General features: G+C 37.9%; 1 protein-coding gene across 1 annotated transcript in view; it reads left to right on the top strand.

Moving 5' to 3' along the window:
• The window catches only part of HEPH (hephaestin), a 65,276-nt gene extending 58,761 nt beyond the window's left edge, over positions 1-6,515 (top strand). Inside the window, exons 18-20 of the mRNA XM_012643079.1 lie at positions 113-275; positions 3,205-3,249; positions 5,627-6,515. Coding sequence (XP_012498533.1) covers positions 113-275; positions 3,205-3,249; positions 5,627-5,859 — 441 coding nt within the window. The 3' untranslated portion in view covers positions 5,860-6,515. The remainder of the gene's footprint in view (positions 1-112; positions 276-3,204; positions 3,250-5,626) is intronic.
• The last annotated feature ends 9,506 nt before the right edge of the window (positions 6,516-16,021 follow it).

The following is a 16,021-nucleotide window of genomic DNA, read 5'->3' as shown; positions in this document are numbered from 1 at the left end:
TGGTCTAGAAATCTCGGAGTCCTATATCCTTGATGTAGACATCACAAACTTTCAGTTCCTACAAGCTCTATACCCTTCACTTCTTCTCTTCCACTCCTAATCTCTCTTGCAGAATGGAGAGAGCTACCGGGCAGATGTGGTAGATCTGTTCCCAGGGACCTTTGAGGTTGTGGAGATGGTGGCCAGCAACCCTGGGACATGGCTGATGCACTGCCATGTGACTGATCATGTTCATGCTGGCATGGAGACACTCTTCACTGTTTTGTCCCAAACAGGTAAAGTCTAACTACCTAAGATGGATCATCTTCTAACACTTTATCTAGCCTATAGGAATAAGGTAATAACAAGAAACCTCTTGTATCTCTTCTGATCCCAGAAGAACCAGGTCTTAAGACAGAGCACGGTCCCCCTATAACTATTCCCCCAACCAATATTTCTGTTTCCATTCCCCCCCCCGACAACTGTCCCTCTCTAATTATTTTGATAGTTGCTGAGTTCACTTTGTTGACCCAGCCTGAAACTGACTGGGCTCTATGCATCAATGCTTAGTGCAGATTTGCTTCCTTTGAAATTTTATACATATATATGTAAATATATATGTAAATATATATAATATAAAAATTCAAAGGAAGCAAACCTGCACTAATTGATACACACACACACACACACACACACACACATATATAAATGTATTATTTAGAATACATTAGAAGCACTATTTCAAGAAATATTGCTAATGAATCTCTTTTTAAAGAGAAAAAGATACTTCTAACAATCACCCCTTAATTGATTTGTTTTGTGAGGGTTGTGAAAGACAGTTCTTTCTGTTTGAGAATAACTCCATCTAAGGCTAGAAAGACATAGTGGCCTTCAGAGTTGCTACCCACGGGTGTACAAACTTTTTCTTTACGTTTTTTATATGGAGAGGGCATAGCTGGTGCTGTTTCTTTACCAATAACCCTTTGTTCTTCACTAAGAATGTAGAAGGGTAGGATGTGTTGGCTTTTTTGTCCTTGAGTCATTAAAGCATTAAATGTCTCACTTCTTAAGCTTCTTTAACTAAATCCAGCCCCCAGAATTATCTCCCTTCCAAGAAGCTCCATAGAGTCTCCTGGAGCCCTCAGAAATAAAGCTAGTTTTTTTTTTCTCCTGTGCATTTCTTATGTCATACTGCCACCATTTAATGGGTGTTATTGAAGTGAGTATTCTGGGGTTGTCAGCCACTGGCACTCTGTCAACAGGAAGAAAGAGTGGGAAAATGTCTTCGACCATTCAAACAGATTCAGAAAACGAAGGGAGAAAATACAATTGTGCTGTTTACCTTTAAGGAAGGAGACAAATGATTACACATTATGATTTCCTGTATCATTAAATGGATTTCTTCTCTGGCAACCCATACTGCTAGAATGTGGTTTCTACTTACTACTCAAGTACTATTTCCTAGCACCCAGATAGTTATACAGAATTCTTTGTTGTGTTCTGTCAGTCTTTAGGATAAAAGTCAAATGACCAACTGATGTGTCATCAGGGTGCTATAGATCCAAGACAACAGGTTGTCTTCATATTGTAATGAGGGATCATCCCAATTATAGGCCATCCAATATATGAGACCATTTCATAGGGCATTTCCATGAGCAAGGATAGCTCATATCTCTCTATAACAATGAGGCAGCCCATAAATCTTACCAATTTGCCTTTTTGCTTATTTATACCTCATTGTGATCTAATTTCATATTGCTTTAACCCCATATTTGCTAACAGTCCAATAAGAAGGAAGAGTCGTAGATTGATAGGGAGGAAATGGCTAATTGTTAGAACAAGGTTCCTGATGAGGCAGCAGGGGGTGAGAATCAGAGCTAAGATGAAAGATTAGTGAAAGACTGGAGGAAAGGCATCCTTCTACATGAGAAGAGAGAAGACTGAAAAGATTAGGATTAATGAGTAGGTTTGCAAGCAAGAGCTTGACAGACAAAGAATTTCAGCCTTATGGTCTTTGTTTCCTCTGTGATGGGGCAGACAGAGTCATGTGCTGAGAGTTACAGGAAGGTGGAAGGCTTAAGGAAAGTAGGCCTTGAAATAGCCACTCTGGGGGGTGGGAAAAAGTTAATTATTACCAGGCAGCATTGAGTTGAAGTTGGACACAAAGAATATTAATCTTTAAAATTGAGTGATTTTTCTCCATCAGCATTCAGCATACCAGACAAAATACAGGGACAGTACAGTTACCAGGGTTTCAGTAGATGATTGCAACACTCTTGGTAAGTTAGTGGTTGAGGTGATAGATCATGGAGTCTAACCTGGCCAGGAATGGCAGAAAAGATAGGATGAAGCTAGTAAGTTTGGGAAAAGTGAAAGAGTTCAAAAGCTAGAGGTATCATGAAGGGGAGAATAACAGGACTTTGAAATAAAGAGTATTAAGGCACTGAAAGGATAGGAGGCTGTTGGATTTTAGATTTCTGAGATGGAACAAATCTGGATAATAAGTCCAATGTGACCATGGGAGTAGTTGATAAAATTGGAGTAGATATGAAAGTCATTGGAGTTAAGAGGTCCAGAAACTGTGAGGCTTGAGTATTGGATGAATCAACACCCATGGTGGGAATTGAGGAAGAGGAAGACTGTGCCAGGTCCAAAGACTTCCATGAATGAAGAGATCTGCTAGGTAACAGTAACAAAAAGTGGTTGTGATTTTTCTAGTCAAATAATATAAGCCTCAGAATAGATCTTTACAAAAAGTGGAGGAACAATGCTCTCAAAGCAGTTGTAAGTGGGTGAAATTAAGCACAGTCCTAAGAAGAGATCAGTCTCATTGAAAGAAGGAGAAAAAGAAGTGTTTCTGAAAAGAGGTTGAATGCGTAGGGAGGTACATTTGACAAAGAGTACATTCGACAAGGAACAGAGGCTTCATGAAGGGAGGATGGAGAAGGAGTGCTAAGAAATATATAAATAATTACAGAGGGGTGACTCAAATGTTGGACTCCTAAGCCTGTGCTCCTAAGCCTGTGCCCATACATTGTGTCACTGCTAAAAATCAAACGAACATACTAATATTGACTTTGATCATAAAGTAGTTGATTCTACCTTCATTTTGTTTACTATACCACAGAGAAATTTCTTCAACCAATGCTGACCTCCCACAGGGAACCTGTGGATTGGCAGGAAGAATAAAAGGGCTAACTAACCTCTTGTCTTTTTTCCCCCCAGAATACTTAAGCACTATCACCACCATCACCAAAGAGATTGAAAAAGGTAGGTAGAATGATGCACAGACTGGGTAGTTAGATGTGGTGTGTGCGTGGGGGGGAGGTACCTCTAGCAGATGGGACTCACATGACTGCAATGTGGGCATCACCATACTAGCATAAAGAATCTGAGATTTCTGTAAGACTTTAGAAACCAGGGAACCAAGGTTCAGCTCTCCTTAGCAGGTTTATTCTCTCTGGCTCCCAACCCCAACCTCCTAAGTTGAGGAAAATAGTCTCATCCTCAGTTGGAGGCTGCTGCCTTAGCCTCCCACCTAATGTATAAGGGGGAGGAAAATCCTAGGTCCTGCTGGGTTAGGCATCAAAGGGTTGTAGCACAGACATGGATTCCCCACAAGGACAGTGTGAGACTAGAACAAATACCAGATGGTCTTCAATAGCTATTTTTATTCTTGCCTCTTTCTCCTTCATCTATGGAATATCACACAGTTGAACCAGCCATTTCTGCCTTTCAAGAAAATAGTGATTATTGTCTTATGCAGCCTAGGTCCAAATAGTGTTTTTATTCTCCCCCCCATTTATAACTGGACTAGGAAAGATTCAAAAAGTTATGAGAGTTAAATGGGACATTAGAGATCATCAGTTTAGTCTGGAGGTTTTTCAGCTATGTCTGGAGAAGTCCTAATGATGTAAGTAACTCAGGAACTGTTAAGCAGGGGTCCAGGGTATGTCCTTGAGGGGATGGGGAGAAGTAAGGTGAAGTTGAGTGGATGGAGCTTCAGGCCATGTTTCCTGCAACCCAAGCAGCTCAATTATTTTATTTATATATATGTGTGTGTGTATATATAATATATGTATATACACACACACACACATGTTTGCACATACATACTTTGTATATATATTTATATATGTACATATATATTTTGTGTACATGCATACATTCCTCATAAGCTCTCATTTGTTAAAAAGCTTCCACAATGGGGAAAATACCCTCAAAACTGTTGGTCTAATAAAACTCAATAATTTTCTACACAAGAAACTGAGAGATGGAAAGTGATTTGTCCAAGGTCACCAAAGGAATAAGTGGTGGAATGTAAACTCAGAACCAGGATGTTTTCCAGCTTCTGTTTGAACTCATTACATTCCTTCTTCTCTCAGTTCTGTTAGAACATTCATTCATCCAGTTATACATTCATCAAACAGTTGTCAAGTATCACAGTTACCAAAACAAGTAAGATATAGTTGCTACTTCCAGTGTCTAAAAATGGAATGAGACACCAAAACAATAGTTGCAAAGCTGGATGCTATGTGTTGCACAAAATGGGCAAACAATAATAACAGCTAACATTGAGCGCTTGCTGTCTTCTAGGTGCTATGCCGAATATTTTATAAATATTAACTCACTTAAATATGACAATAAGCCTCTGTGCTAGTTATGATTATTATCCCCATTTTATAAAATAGGAAACTGAGATTAGATGGGGAGTGAGAGATTAGGTCACTTGGCCCAAGGTCACACAGTAAGTAAATTGTGAGAGTACAAAGTACAGCACTTTGGAAACATAGAGGAAAGGACCGTTAATTGCCCAACTAAACTGAAGAGAACTTTACAGAGACATGAAACATTTAAGCTGGGGCTAAAAAGATAAGGAGAAGGAAGAGTGTGTTCAGGTAAAGGGAGTAACATGAGCAAAGGCTTAGAAGCCTGAAAGAAGATCACCTGTTTTAGAGAACAAAGAATAAGTTGATATGGCTGAAGAATAATAGATAAGACTGGAAAGGTAGCTTAGACCCTGATTATGAGTATTAGAATGTCTGACTTAAGAGTGTGAGCTTTACTCTGTAGGTTAGTTGGGAACCATCAAAAGTTTGTATGCTGGAAACTAACACAACCAGATATTTCACCTGGAAAGATCTATGTTACATCAATGTTAATATGACCCAAAGATATGAAAGACTGTACAGCACAGTGTCAGATTGTTGTCATGATATAGTGGTCAAAATTAACATTGATAAGCTGGATGACTGAGTCAAACTTCTTTCTGGGGTTTTCCTTATTGCTTTCAATTCTACCCTCTGAAACTATGCAGAATAACTCCAATTCTTCCTTTTTTTCTACATCTAGGCCTTTAGATATTTGAGGAAACATATCCAGGGCCTTCCCATTCTGAGTCATAGCTCTTTCCATGGGTGGACTGGAACTACATTGCTTCTCAAGGACCTTTTCAGCTGTAGCATCATGTTTCTCTGATTCTCTGTAACCTCTGAATCTGTCTTCATTAGATTGTTGTTTGAAAGATAGGGACAGGTGTGCTGTCTTATTTGAATGGGATTTTTTTCTGTGGGAGATTACTGAAAAAGGCAACCCTTTAGAATATTCCTTATCCCAGGATGCCCATTTTCCTTTTTTTCCATTTCAGCAACAATCCCCAGAGACATTAGAGAAGGCAATGTGAGGATGCTCGGCATGCAGATCCCCATAAAGAATGTTGAGATGCTGACTTCTGTTTTGCTTGCCATGGGTGTCATCCTCCTGCTCATTGCTGTGGCTCTTGGTGGTGTAGTTTGGTACCAGCATCGGCAAAGGAAGCTACGACGCAATAGGAGGTCCATCCTGGATGACAGCTTCAAGCTTCTGTCTCTCAAGCAGTAACAGCTGGAACCTGGGGATATCCTCAGGAAGCACATCTGAAATGCACTCCCAGCAGGCCACAGACTAGCATCTAACCCCACTGTCAAAGGGGTATGAGTAGTGGAGAGGTAGAGAAAGAAATCAAACTTATCTGGGTATTTCTTCATTTATTTATTTACATGGAAATTATATGGTTTTACTTTTTCTTCAGTTTCTTTGTTCCACTTGGGCACCTGGAGCTAAGTGAGTATCCTACATTGCAAATTTCAATGGCTAGATTATATCACCTTCTCACACTTGGAAGTTCTGAAAATTCCTAGGAACTGATCCTTCTCACAAAGTAGATACTAAGAAAAGACTTCATTGATTAGGTTTCTACTGCTTTCCAGGCAAGTTCACTTTGAACTGAGGCTAAGTCAGCTGTGAAGATAACTCACATCTAAACAAAAGGCTAAGAACATAGTCATGATGGGGAAATTGGGGGTAGGGTTGGAATTGGGAATTCAAATTGAATATTGACTCTCCTTGGCAGTGAACTACTTTGGAGAAGTGGTGGATGGGCACCTACAACCTCTGGAGCCAGAAGCTCCTCAGAAAGCCGGTCCTCCAAGTTACTACACAGTGGCACTAAAGGGAATATTGAGTGGCCTTTCCATGTTTTAGGCAGCAAAATCTGTCTATTAAAGTACTTGTTAGAACACAAAAAGACTGAATTTTGTGACTTTGTTGGTACCTGTGGCTTCTGGGAGGTGTGACTGTCATTGAAACAGAAAGCACTTGAGGCTGAACAGTGGGAAAGTATAGTTTGGATCTGTCTCTCCTTTGTGGAGCCTACAAGTTTGTGGTTTGGAGATGAGGAAACTGTTCCAGGGGAAGCCTCAAAGTCGGAGTGATGGGTACCATCCTGGAAAAGGAGCTCTCCCATAGGTGACAAAAATTTTCTGATTGCTAAGAAAAGTTGCCAAAGGGAAATAGAAGTCTGAGAAAAGACTCAAACGTGTCTACTGGGCAAGGAGAGGTGGGCACATAGCTTGTGGTCCCTTTTTGGTAGTGGGGATATGAAAAGTCTACTTGCAACTTTGTAAACCTCTTTATATGACAGAGCCATTCTCTTGGGTACCTATAGCAGTATTCATTTGTGACCTGCAAGTCTGAGCCTCTGTGAAACCTTGGTCAGAAAGCACAGACAAGTGATAGATTAAGTATGGGGTAAGAAGATCCACCCCCACTGTAGTCTCCACAATACTGTACCACCTGACAAGTGGAAAAACAGGGAGAGTAAATATGATAACTGAAGTACATAGTGTTTACACTCTACAAAGCATTCTAATTCCTGACTGCATTTGACTTAACTCATTTCTATTAGAGTGATATCCCAGTTTACATTTGAGTAAACAAAGGCTCATAGACATTAAGTAATTGTATCCAAGACCACTCCGCTAGAAGTTGACCAGGGATTTAAGCATTCATCTATTTGACTCCAAATACCTGTTTCATTCTCCTATGTCTTGGAAAAATCCACTAATCTCCATTTTTCTTACTTGTATTGATTCCAACTTTTCTGTCTGCCCAGTACCCTGTCTGCCTAGTTGGCAACCCTTTCTGATAAAATGTACAAACCCACAGAGCTGGTATTTAGTTACCATATAATGTTGAACATTGGAGAAGGAAATACAAGCCAGAGTATATGATTCATCTTATTTACCATGGTCAGTGGCTTTCTGGAGAGCTTTACTGGAAATCTCAGAAACACAGTGAGAGTAGAGGAGGTATTTAGATTGCTAGTTATCCAAGTGTTAGTATTTAAGCCATTGCAGAATCAATGCATTTAACATCAGCAGAATCCTTTAGGCCTGCAGTTAACATGGAGGCTCACAAAAACCAAGTATACTTCGGTGACCCCAGTCAATTAATGGTTATAATTTATATGCAACCAGAAGGTCCTTAGCTTGGTTCCAGTTATGAATCTGACAGACTAGGAGTGGTAGATAGGATGGAATGAATTTCTTCTTAGTGTGAAATCCTTCCTCCGAGTCAAGGAATGAAAGTTCATTACCTGCATATTTAAGAAAGGGATGTATTTTTGTGGTAGGTTTGCTTCATGATGGGATATAAGGAGATATTTTGACAGGTAAGTGGCACTGCCATCCATTCAATTGCTCAAGCCAGAAATTCCCAGTGCCAACACGTGAGTGAGTCTTGTTCATTTTACTTCTAAATATCTTTAATTCATTCATTTGTTTCCATCTCTATTGGTATCACTTCAGTTTAAAACACAACCATTTGTTATCCGGACTACTGTAGTAGCCTCCTGCTTACTTCCCTCACATTCTCTCTATCCCCTAAAATGTATTCTTCACATAGAAAAGTGATGTTTTGAGAATATAAATTAGGCTTTTAGTTTGGACAAAATGTCATAGACTTGTCTCTCCCTGTCTCTCCCCAGAAATCATCAAAGAAACAATAGAAGTACTCTCAAAGGTAGAAAGAGGAAGGCAGATTGGCTAGGGACACAGGACTGGAAGAGCAACACAGCAACTTGGCATCTTATGACCCTCCACTCAGAAACAGAAGGTGACCCATGCCCAGCATCTCCCAACTTAGCAAAAGGCATCCCAAGATGACAGGAGAGTCCTAGTGAGAACTCCAGGTGGGTCTGATGGTGCCGGAAAGGAAGACTGAGAAGGAACCTTGCTGATACTAGGTGGCCAGTGCAACTGCTCTTCATTTCTGCTAGCCAGCCTCCCCAGCCCCACCCCCAACAAGACACCAGATAGCACCTGCCAAGGGGAACTTCAACACAACAATCTGTCCAACCCAGGAAGCACTCTTTGTTTCTTCAAGCTGGAGGATACCTTTCCCTATCCAGAGTTACCAACTGGCTATGTCAGGGATCAAAAGGAGCCTTGGTGATGCCAGAGAAACCAAACAAAACAAAATAGCACATCAAAGTCTCTGAAAATTATTTCATCATTGGAGCACAAAATTATGCCAGGACCTGTGTGCCAAACCTAAACAGGGTGACTACCTGTTAAAATAGATTAATTAAATATGCCCCAGAGTTTCATCATACCAAGAACAAGGAAAATTACAACTTGAATGAGAAAAGGCAATCAACAGACACAAATACCAGGATAAATCAAATGTTGGAATTACCTGAAAAAGATTTTAAAGCAGCAGCCATCATAAAAATGCTTCCACAGGCAATTATAAATGCTCTTGAAACAAATGAAAAAATAAAAATCTCAACAAAGACATAGAAGTTTAAAAAAAAAGAAAAAAGGAAAGTATAGAAAAAGTATAGAACTGGAAAATATAACTGAACTAAAAATTCACTGGGTGAGCTCAATAGTAGAGGTAAGAGAAGATGGAATTAGTGAACTTGAGGCCTCATCAGTAGAATTTACTGAATCCAAGCAACAGGGAACATAGGCTGAATGAACAGAGTTTAAGAGGCTCAGAAGAGGAGAAAGAGGGTCCAACTGAAAGAATATTTGAAAAAAAAAATGGTTGAAAACTTCCCAAACTTGGCAAAAGATATAAGCCTACAGATTCAAGAAGCTGAGTGATCCCCAAATAGGATGAACCTAAATAAATCACCCAGACACAGCATACTTGAATTCTAAAAAGTAAAGACAGAAAAAAAATTGAAAACCAAAAAAAAAAAAAAACCCAACACATTACCTATATGGGAACATCAATTTGAATGACAGTGAGTATCTGTATAAATCCCCAGAAGAAGGAAGTGGCATGACATTTTTTAAGTGCTGAAAGTAAAGGATTGTGAATCACAAATTCTATATCTAGTGAAACTATCCATCAAGAATGAAGAAAACATATAGACATTCTCAGACTAAGGAAATCTAAGATAATTTTTTTTTTACTCTCAGATCTACCCTTAAAGAATGGCTAAAAGAAAGTTCTTCAAACAGAAAAGATGATAAAGGAAAAAATCCTGGAATATCAGAAAAAAAGAAACAAAAAAAAAATAAGGGGGAAAGAAGATATATAAGATCTGCACAATATAGTCAATCAATGGGACCTAACTGACATATATAAAACACTCCACCAAGAACAGCAGAATACACATGTTTTCAAACAACCATGGAACATTTATCAAGATAGAACATATCCTGGACCATAAAACAAACATCAGCAAATTTAAAAGAATTGAAATCATAGAGTGTGTGTTCTCCACCCATAATGGAGCCAAACTAGATATCAGCAACAAGAAGAGAGAAGGATAATCTTTAACAATCATAAATTAAAAAAAAATACATTTCTAAATCCATGGATCAAAGAAGTCTCAAAGGAAATTTAAAATACATGGAACTAATTGAAAATTAAAATACACCATACCAAAACTTGTGAGATGCAGCCATAGCAGTGCTAAAGAGAATATTTTTAGAAATAAAATGCTTTTATTTGAAAAGATCAAGCCTTGTTCCCTCCATAAATCCTCATGACTATTCCATTTCACAGTGATCTAAAATGTCTTAAAATGGTTAGTATTGTTAGTATTCACTTATCATTTACAATTCACTGCTTTGAACTGTTATGTAACTACTAATAAATTTCATTCTTATGGATGAGAATGAGACTCAAAGAGACAAAGCCTCTTGGGACACAAAGCCAAGGTGGGACTTAAATTGAGGTCTGCTGGCACTGATGAGTGCTCTTTCTATTACAATGTATTGCTTCTAACAAGTGCTGATTCTAAATGTATTGCTTGGTGAAATGCAGCAAAAGCAATGTTCAGAAAAAAAATTATAGCATTGAAAGCATCTTTTATAAAAGAAGAAAAGGGTTGGTCTGATGGTAGTGAGTTATCAGAACTTATTGACATTAGGGTCACTAAAGTTGATAGGTACTCCTCCACCACCAAATTTGACTGGCTTTAAAAAAAGAAGAAAGGTTTAAAATTAATAATCTAAGCTTCCACTTTAGCAAACTAGAAAAAGAAGAGCCAATTAAATCAACAGTAAGCAAAAGAAAATAAATATAAAAATTAAAGCAGAAATCAATGAAATCAATAGAGAAAATCAACAAAACCAAAAGTAAGTTTTTCAAAAAGATCAATAGCCAGTCTAAAAGAGAAGGTGCAAATTACTAATATTAAAAATTAAAGAGGGGATATCACTGCAGTTTCTAAAGACATTGAAAGGATAGTTAATATTGTAAATAATTCTATGCCCATAAATTTGATGACCTAGATGAAATGGACCAATTCTTTGAAAGACACAATCTTCTAAAATTCACACGAGAAGAAATAGACAATCTGAATAGGCATATATGAAAGAAATTGAATCAATAATTAACGGCATTCTACAAGAGAAAGCACTAGACCCAGATGAATTTTCTGGTGAATTCTGTCAAACATTTAAGGAAGAAATTATACCAATTCTCCATCTCTTTCAGAAGAGGGAATACTTCTTAACTTATTCTATGTGGCCAGCATTACCCTAGTACCAACACTAGACAAAGACATTGCAAGAAAATACAACTACACACCATTCGTTATCTCTCATGAACATAGATGCAAAATCCTCAACAAAATATTATCAAATCAATCTAACAACGTATAAAAAGAATTATACACCCCGACCAAGTGGAATTTATTCCAGGTATGCAAAGCTCATTCAACATTTGAAAACCAATTAATGTAATTCATCACATCAATGGGCTAAGAAAAAAAATCACATGATCATATAAATAAATGCAGACACAGCATTTGAAAAATTCCAACACTCACTCATGATAAAAAAAACAACTCCCAGCAAATTAGGAATAGAGAGAAATATTCTTAACCTGATAAAGAAAATCTATAAAAACCTATAGCTAACATCACAATGCTGAGAAAATAGAGACATCCTCCCACTAAGATCAGGAACAAGGCAAGATGTATCCTCTCACCACTCCTTTTTAACATCATACTGTAAGTCCTAGCTAATGCAATAAGACAAAAAGGAAATAACGGTTATACAGATTTGGGAGGAAGAAATAAAACTCTTTGTTCACAGATGAAATGATTGTCTATGTGGAAAATCTGAAAGAATAGACCCCCCCCCCAAAAAAACTAGAACTAATAAGCAATTATATCAGGGTTGAAGGATATAAGGTTAATATACAAAAAATAGTCACATCCCTATAAACTGGCAATGCACAAGTGAAATATAAAATTAAAAGCACATTACTGTTTACATTAGCACCCCCCCAAAATGAAATACTTAGGTATAAATCAAGCAAAATATGTACAAGATATATATGAGGAAAACTACAAAACTCTGATGAAAGAAAGAATTACTAAATAAATGAAGAGATAGATGGGAATACTCAATATCATCAAGATGTCTGTTCTTCTAATGTAGATTTAATGCAATTCCAATAAAAATTACATTGAGTTATATTGTGGATATCAACAAATTGACTTTAAAGTTTATATGAAAAGGCAAAAGACACAGAATAGCCAAAACAATATTAAAGGAAAAGAATAAAGTTGGAGGACTGATACTACCTGGCTTCAAGACTTGCTATAAAACTACAGTAATCAAGACAGTGTGATATTGGTGAAAGACTAGACAAATAGATCAATGAAGCAGAATATAGGAGCCATAAATAGACCCACATAAATATCAACATTTTTGACAAAGGAGCAAAGGCAATACAACATTAAATACGTTGTTAAATGTTGAATGATGTCAAAAATACTTAACAAGATGCTGGCTAGAGGCTGTGCAGGGTCTTGGAGGATCGCTGCCAGGCCAGGTATTAACCATTTGACTCCTAATCGTGGGGAAGCCTAAAGGGGGCACTTGGATAAGCCCAAGACAGTGCCTGTTTACCACCCATATTGGATGTACTTCAGTATTTAATTGGTAGGTTGTGTCCGTGTGTGCCAACAGATCATCAGTATTAGTGGCATCCCACTCCCACCCACACATGACACATCTTTCAACACCACCCCCATGGCATATCCAAAGCATGGACTTGGACAATGATCACAGCCACTCCAGGAGACTGCGAACTCTAAGGGCTCAGGGCCCAGATACCCTTTAGGACAAGTTGGTACTAACCCAACTCAGCCACTTTGTAAAACAGTTTGGAAGCTTCTTAAGAAAATGAAACATACACTTACCATATGATCTAGCAATCATGCTTTTTGGTATTTATCCAAATCAGTTGAAAATTTATGTCCACACAAAAACTTGCATACAGATGTTTATAGCAGCATTATTCATAATTTCCCAAGCCTGGAAACAACCAAAAAGTCTTTCAGTGGGTGAATGGGGAAATGAACTGTGGGTATATCCAGGAAGAGTGATATTTCTTACTACTAAAAAGAAATCAGCTATCAAGCCATGAAAAAACATGGAAGAACCTTAAATGCTATTATTAAGTGAAAGAAGCCAATCTGAAAAAGTTATACACTATATGATTCCAACTATATGACATTCTGGAAAAGGCAAAACTGGGTTAATGAAAAGATCAGAGATTGCAAGGGGTTAGTGAGAATGGAAAGCTTAATAGGCATAGCACAGAGAATTGTTATCTCATTAAAACTATTCTGTATGATAATATATCAGTGGATGTATGTGATTATAAATTCGTTAAGACCTGTAGACTATACAACATCAAGAATAAACTCTAATGAAAATTATGGGTGGCCCAGAAAAGATGGTGGACAAGAAACATCACCAACCAGAGTGTCTCTGCAAGAAGGAGAAATTGTAGATGAGAAAAAAACAGAAAAGATAAACATAGATTGAATGAGAGTTGGGAGGAAGTGTGCCTAAGCTACATGAGACTCCATGGGAAGAGGTTGCAGAGCAGAGCTGGTAGGAAAAAGGCATCAGCAGGGATTAAGCCCCAAGAGGCTTGGAGACCAGCAAGAAGGGTAGGTGGAGCAGTAAAAATTTCACTCCTTTGCATCTCGGGCTGCTGGTGGGCTCTCGAGCTGCCAGAAAGACCTGCTGACACCAGCCCAGAGACTGCTGCAGAATTTGCTTTATGAAACTGAGAACTCCTGGGTTAGGTGCATATGTATTTAGTATTATCATGACTTCTTGTTAAGTTGATCCCTTTAACATTATGTAATGACCATCTTTGTATTTTTTTTTACCATTATCGATCTAAAGTCTATTTTAACTGATATCAGAATGGTGACACCTGCTTGCTTTTGGTTTCCATTTGTGTGGAATATTTTTTTCCATCCATTAACCTTGAGTCTGTGTGCATCTTTGTGGTTTAGATGTGTTTCCTGAAGACAGCAGATAGTTTGGTTGTGCTATTTCATCCATTCAACCAGTCTATGTCTTTTGAGTGGGACATTCAGACTTTTCAGGTTGAATGTTAGTATTGACATGTGGGATACTGTTTTGTTCATAATGTTGGATGATACTTTATTATTTTGTTTGCCATCTTGTGCTATTGTTTTATAAGAGCTGTGAACTATCACTTTTGGGTGTTTTTACACTGGTGGGTATCTATTGTGCTGTTGCATGCATAATGCACTTTTGAGCATTTCTTGTAGGACAGGACTAGTAGTAATAAATTCCCTTTGTGTTTGATTGTCTTGAAAAGCCTTTATTTCTCCATCATTTATGAAACTTACTTTTGAAGGATACAAAATTCTTGGCTGGCAGTTGTTTTGTTTCAGAAGATTAAAAATGGCACCCCAATCCCTCCTGGCTTCAAATTCTCTGCTGAGAAGTCTGCTATTATCCTGATGGTTTTTCCTTTGTAGTTTACTTGTTGCTTTCATCTTGGAGCTTGTAGAATTTTCTCCCTCATTTTGACTTTGGCCAGGTTGATGACTATGTGTCTCAGAGATGTCCTATTTGCTATGAATCTTCCTAGTGTTCAATGAGTGTCTTGTATCTGCATATTTGAATCTCTGGTGATGCCAGAGTTCTCCTCAATAATTTAATATTGTTTAATATTGTTACTCATTTACTACTAACCATGAGATCTGGTTTTATAGACAGCACATATGATCAGAAAAGTCCACCACAAGCTATGTTTTTTTGTTGGCCCTACTTATGGGAAGCTCACCTTCTTAGATGCAGCTTCAGAATCTGAAAATAATCCCTAAAGGCAAATTGAATCAAATTTTATTAAAACGTGAGTATTAAAAACAATTTATTCCAAAAGGGGATAGAAATTATCAATAAAGTCTATAGATTAAAAAAGATTAAAGCTCTTACTATTTACATGTTCGTGTTCTAGTCACCATTTCTGGTTGTCTTCTCTGTCCTCCTCTTCTTTGTGATTTCCTCTGCCACCAAGAGTGGGTCTACAGCAAAGGTAGGCCTCATTCATTGCACAGTGTTGGAAAGGCTCCTAGAGATCATAAAGCCTAATCTCCATTGTGCACCAAGGGAAAACTGAGGCCAAGTAAAGAGAATAGTCTTGCTTCAGCTAAGGAATGGTAGAGGTAAAAGATCTCAGGTTTCCAACATGTTCCTTCTCTTTTTAAAATTTATTTTACTAGATTTAGGGGCACAAATGGGTTTTGTTACATGGATGAATTTTATAGTGGTGAAGTGTGGGCTTGTAGTGTACCTCTCACCCAAATAATATACATTGTACTCAACAATTTCTTATCCTTCACCTCCCACCAAACTCCCCTTTTCTGAGTTTCAAATGTCCATTATATGATTCTATATGACCATGTATACCCATGGCTTAGGTCCCACTTACAAGTAAGAACACTTATATGCTTGTTCAATCATATCATTGAGGCCAAGGAGAGAGGATAATCAATATGGTCACTAATACCATATGAGAATTAGTATATTATGAGCTGCTGATATTTTTACACTAATATGTGATACTTGGAAACTACTACAGAGACTCTCTGGTGTAGCCTTCCAAGCTGGGCACTATGAAGGACTCAATAGGATAAACATTCCTTTTTTTGAGGCCTATCTTAGAGAGGCAGCTGTGGCATAGTGGAAAGTGCTTGGGCCTCAGAGTCAGACAAAATTGGGCTGGAATTTCAGCACATCACTTACAGCTGTATAACTATAAGAAAATCACTAAACCTGTGTGAACCTCAGTTTCTTCTGTAAAATGAAGATTATAAAGAGTACCTATGACCTAGGAACAGCATGAGGGCTGAATAAGACAAAATATAGAAGTGGGAAAGCATATGAGAGATAATCACTAAATATTAATTTTTTTT

The sequence above is a fragment of the Propithecus coquereli genome, unplaced genomic scaffold (assembly GCF_000956105.1).
Source record: "Propithecus coquereli isolate 6110/MARCELLA unplaced genomic scaffold, Pcoq_1.0 Scaffold101, whole genome shotgun sequence".
In the NCBI taxonomy this organism is placed as follows: domain Eukaryota; kingdom Metazoa; phylum Chordata; class Mammalia; order Primates; family Indriidae; genus Propithecus; species Propithecus coquereli.
This window is presented reverse-complemented; position numbering and strand designations above follow the sequence as displayed.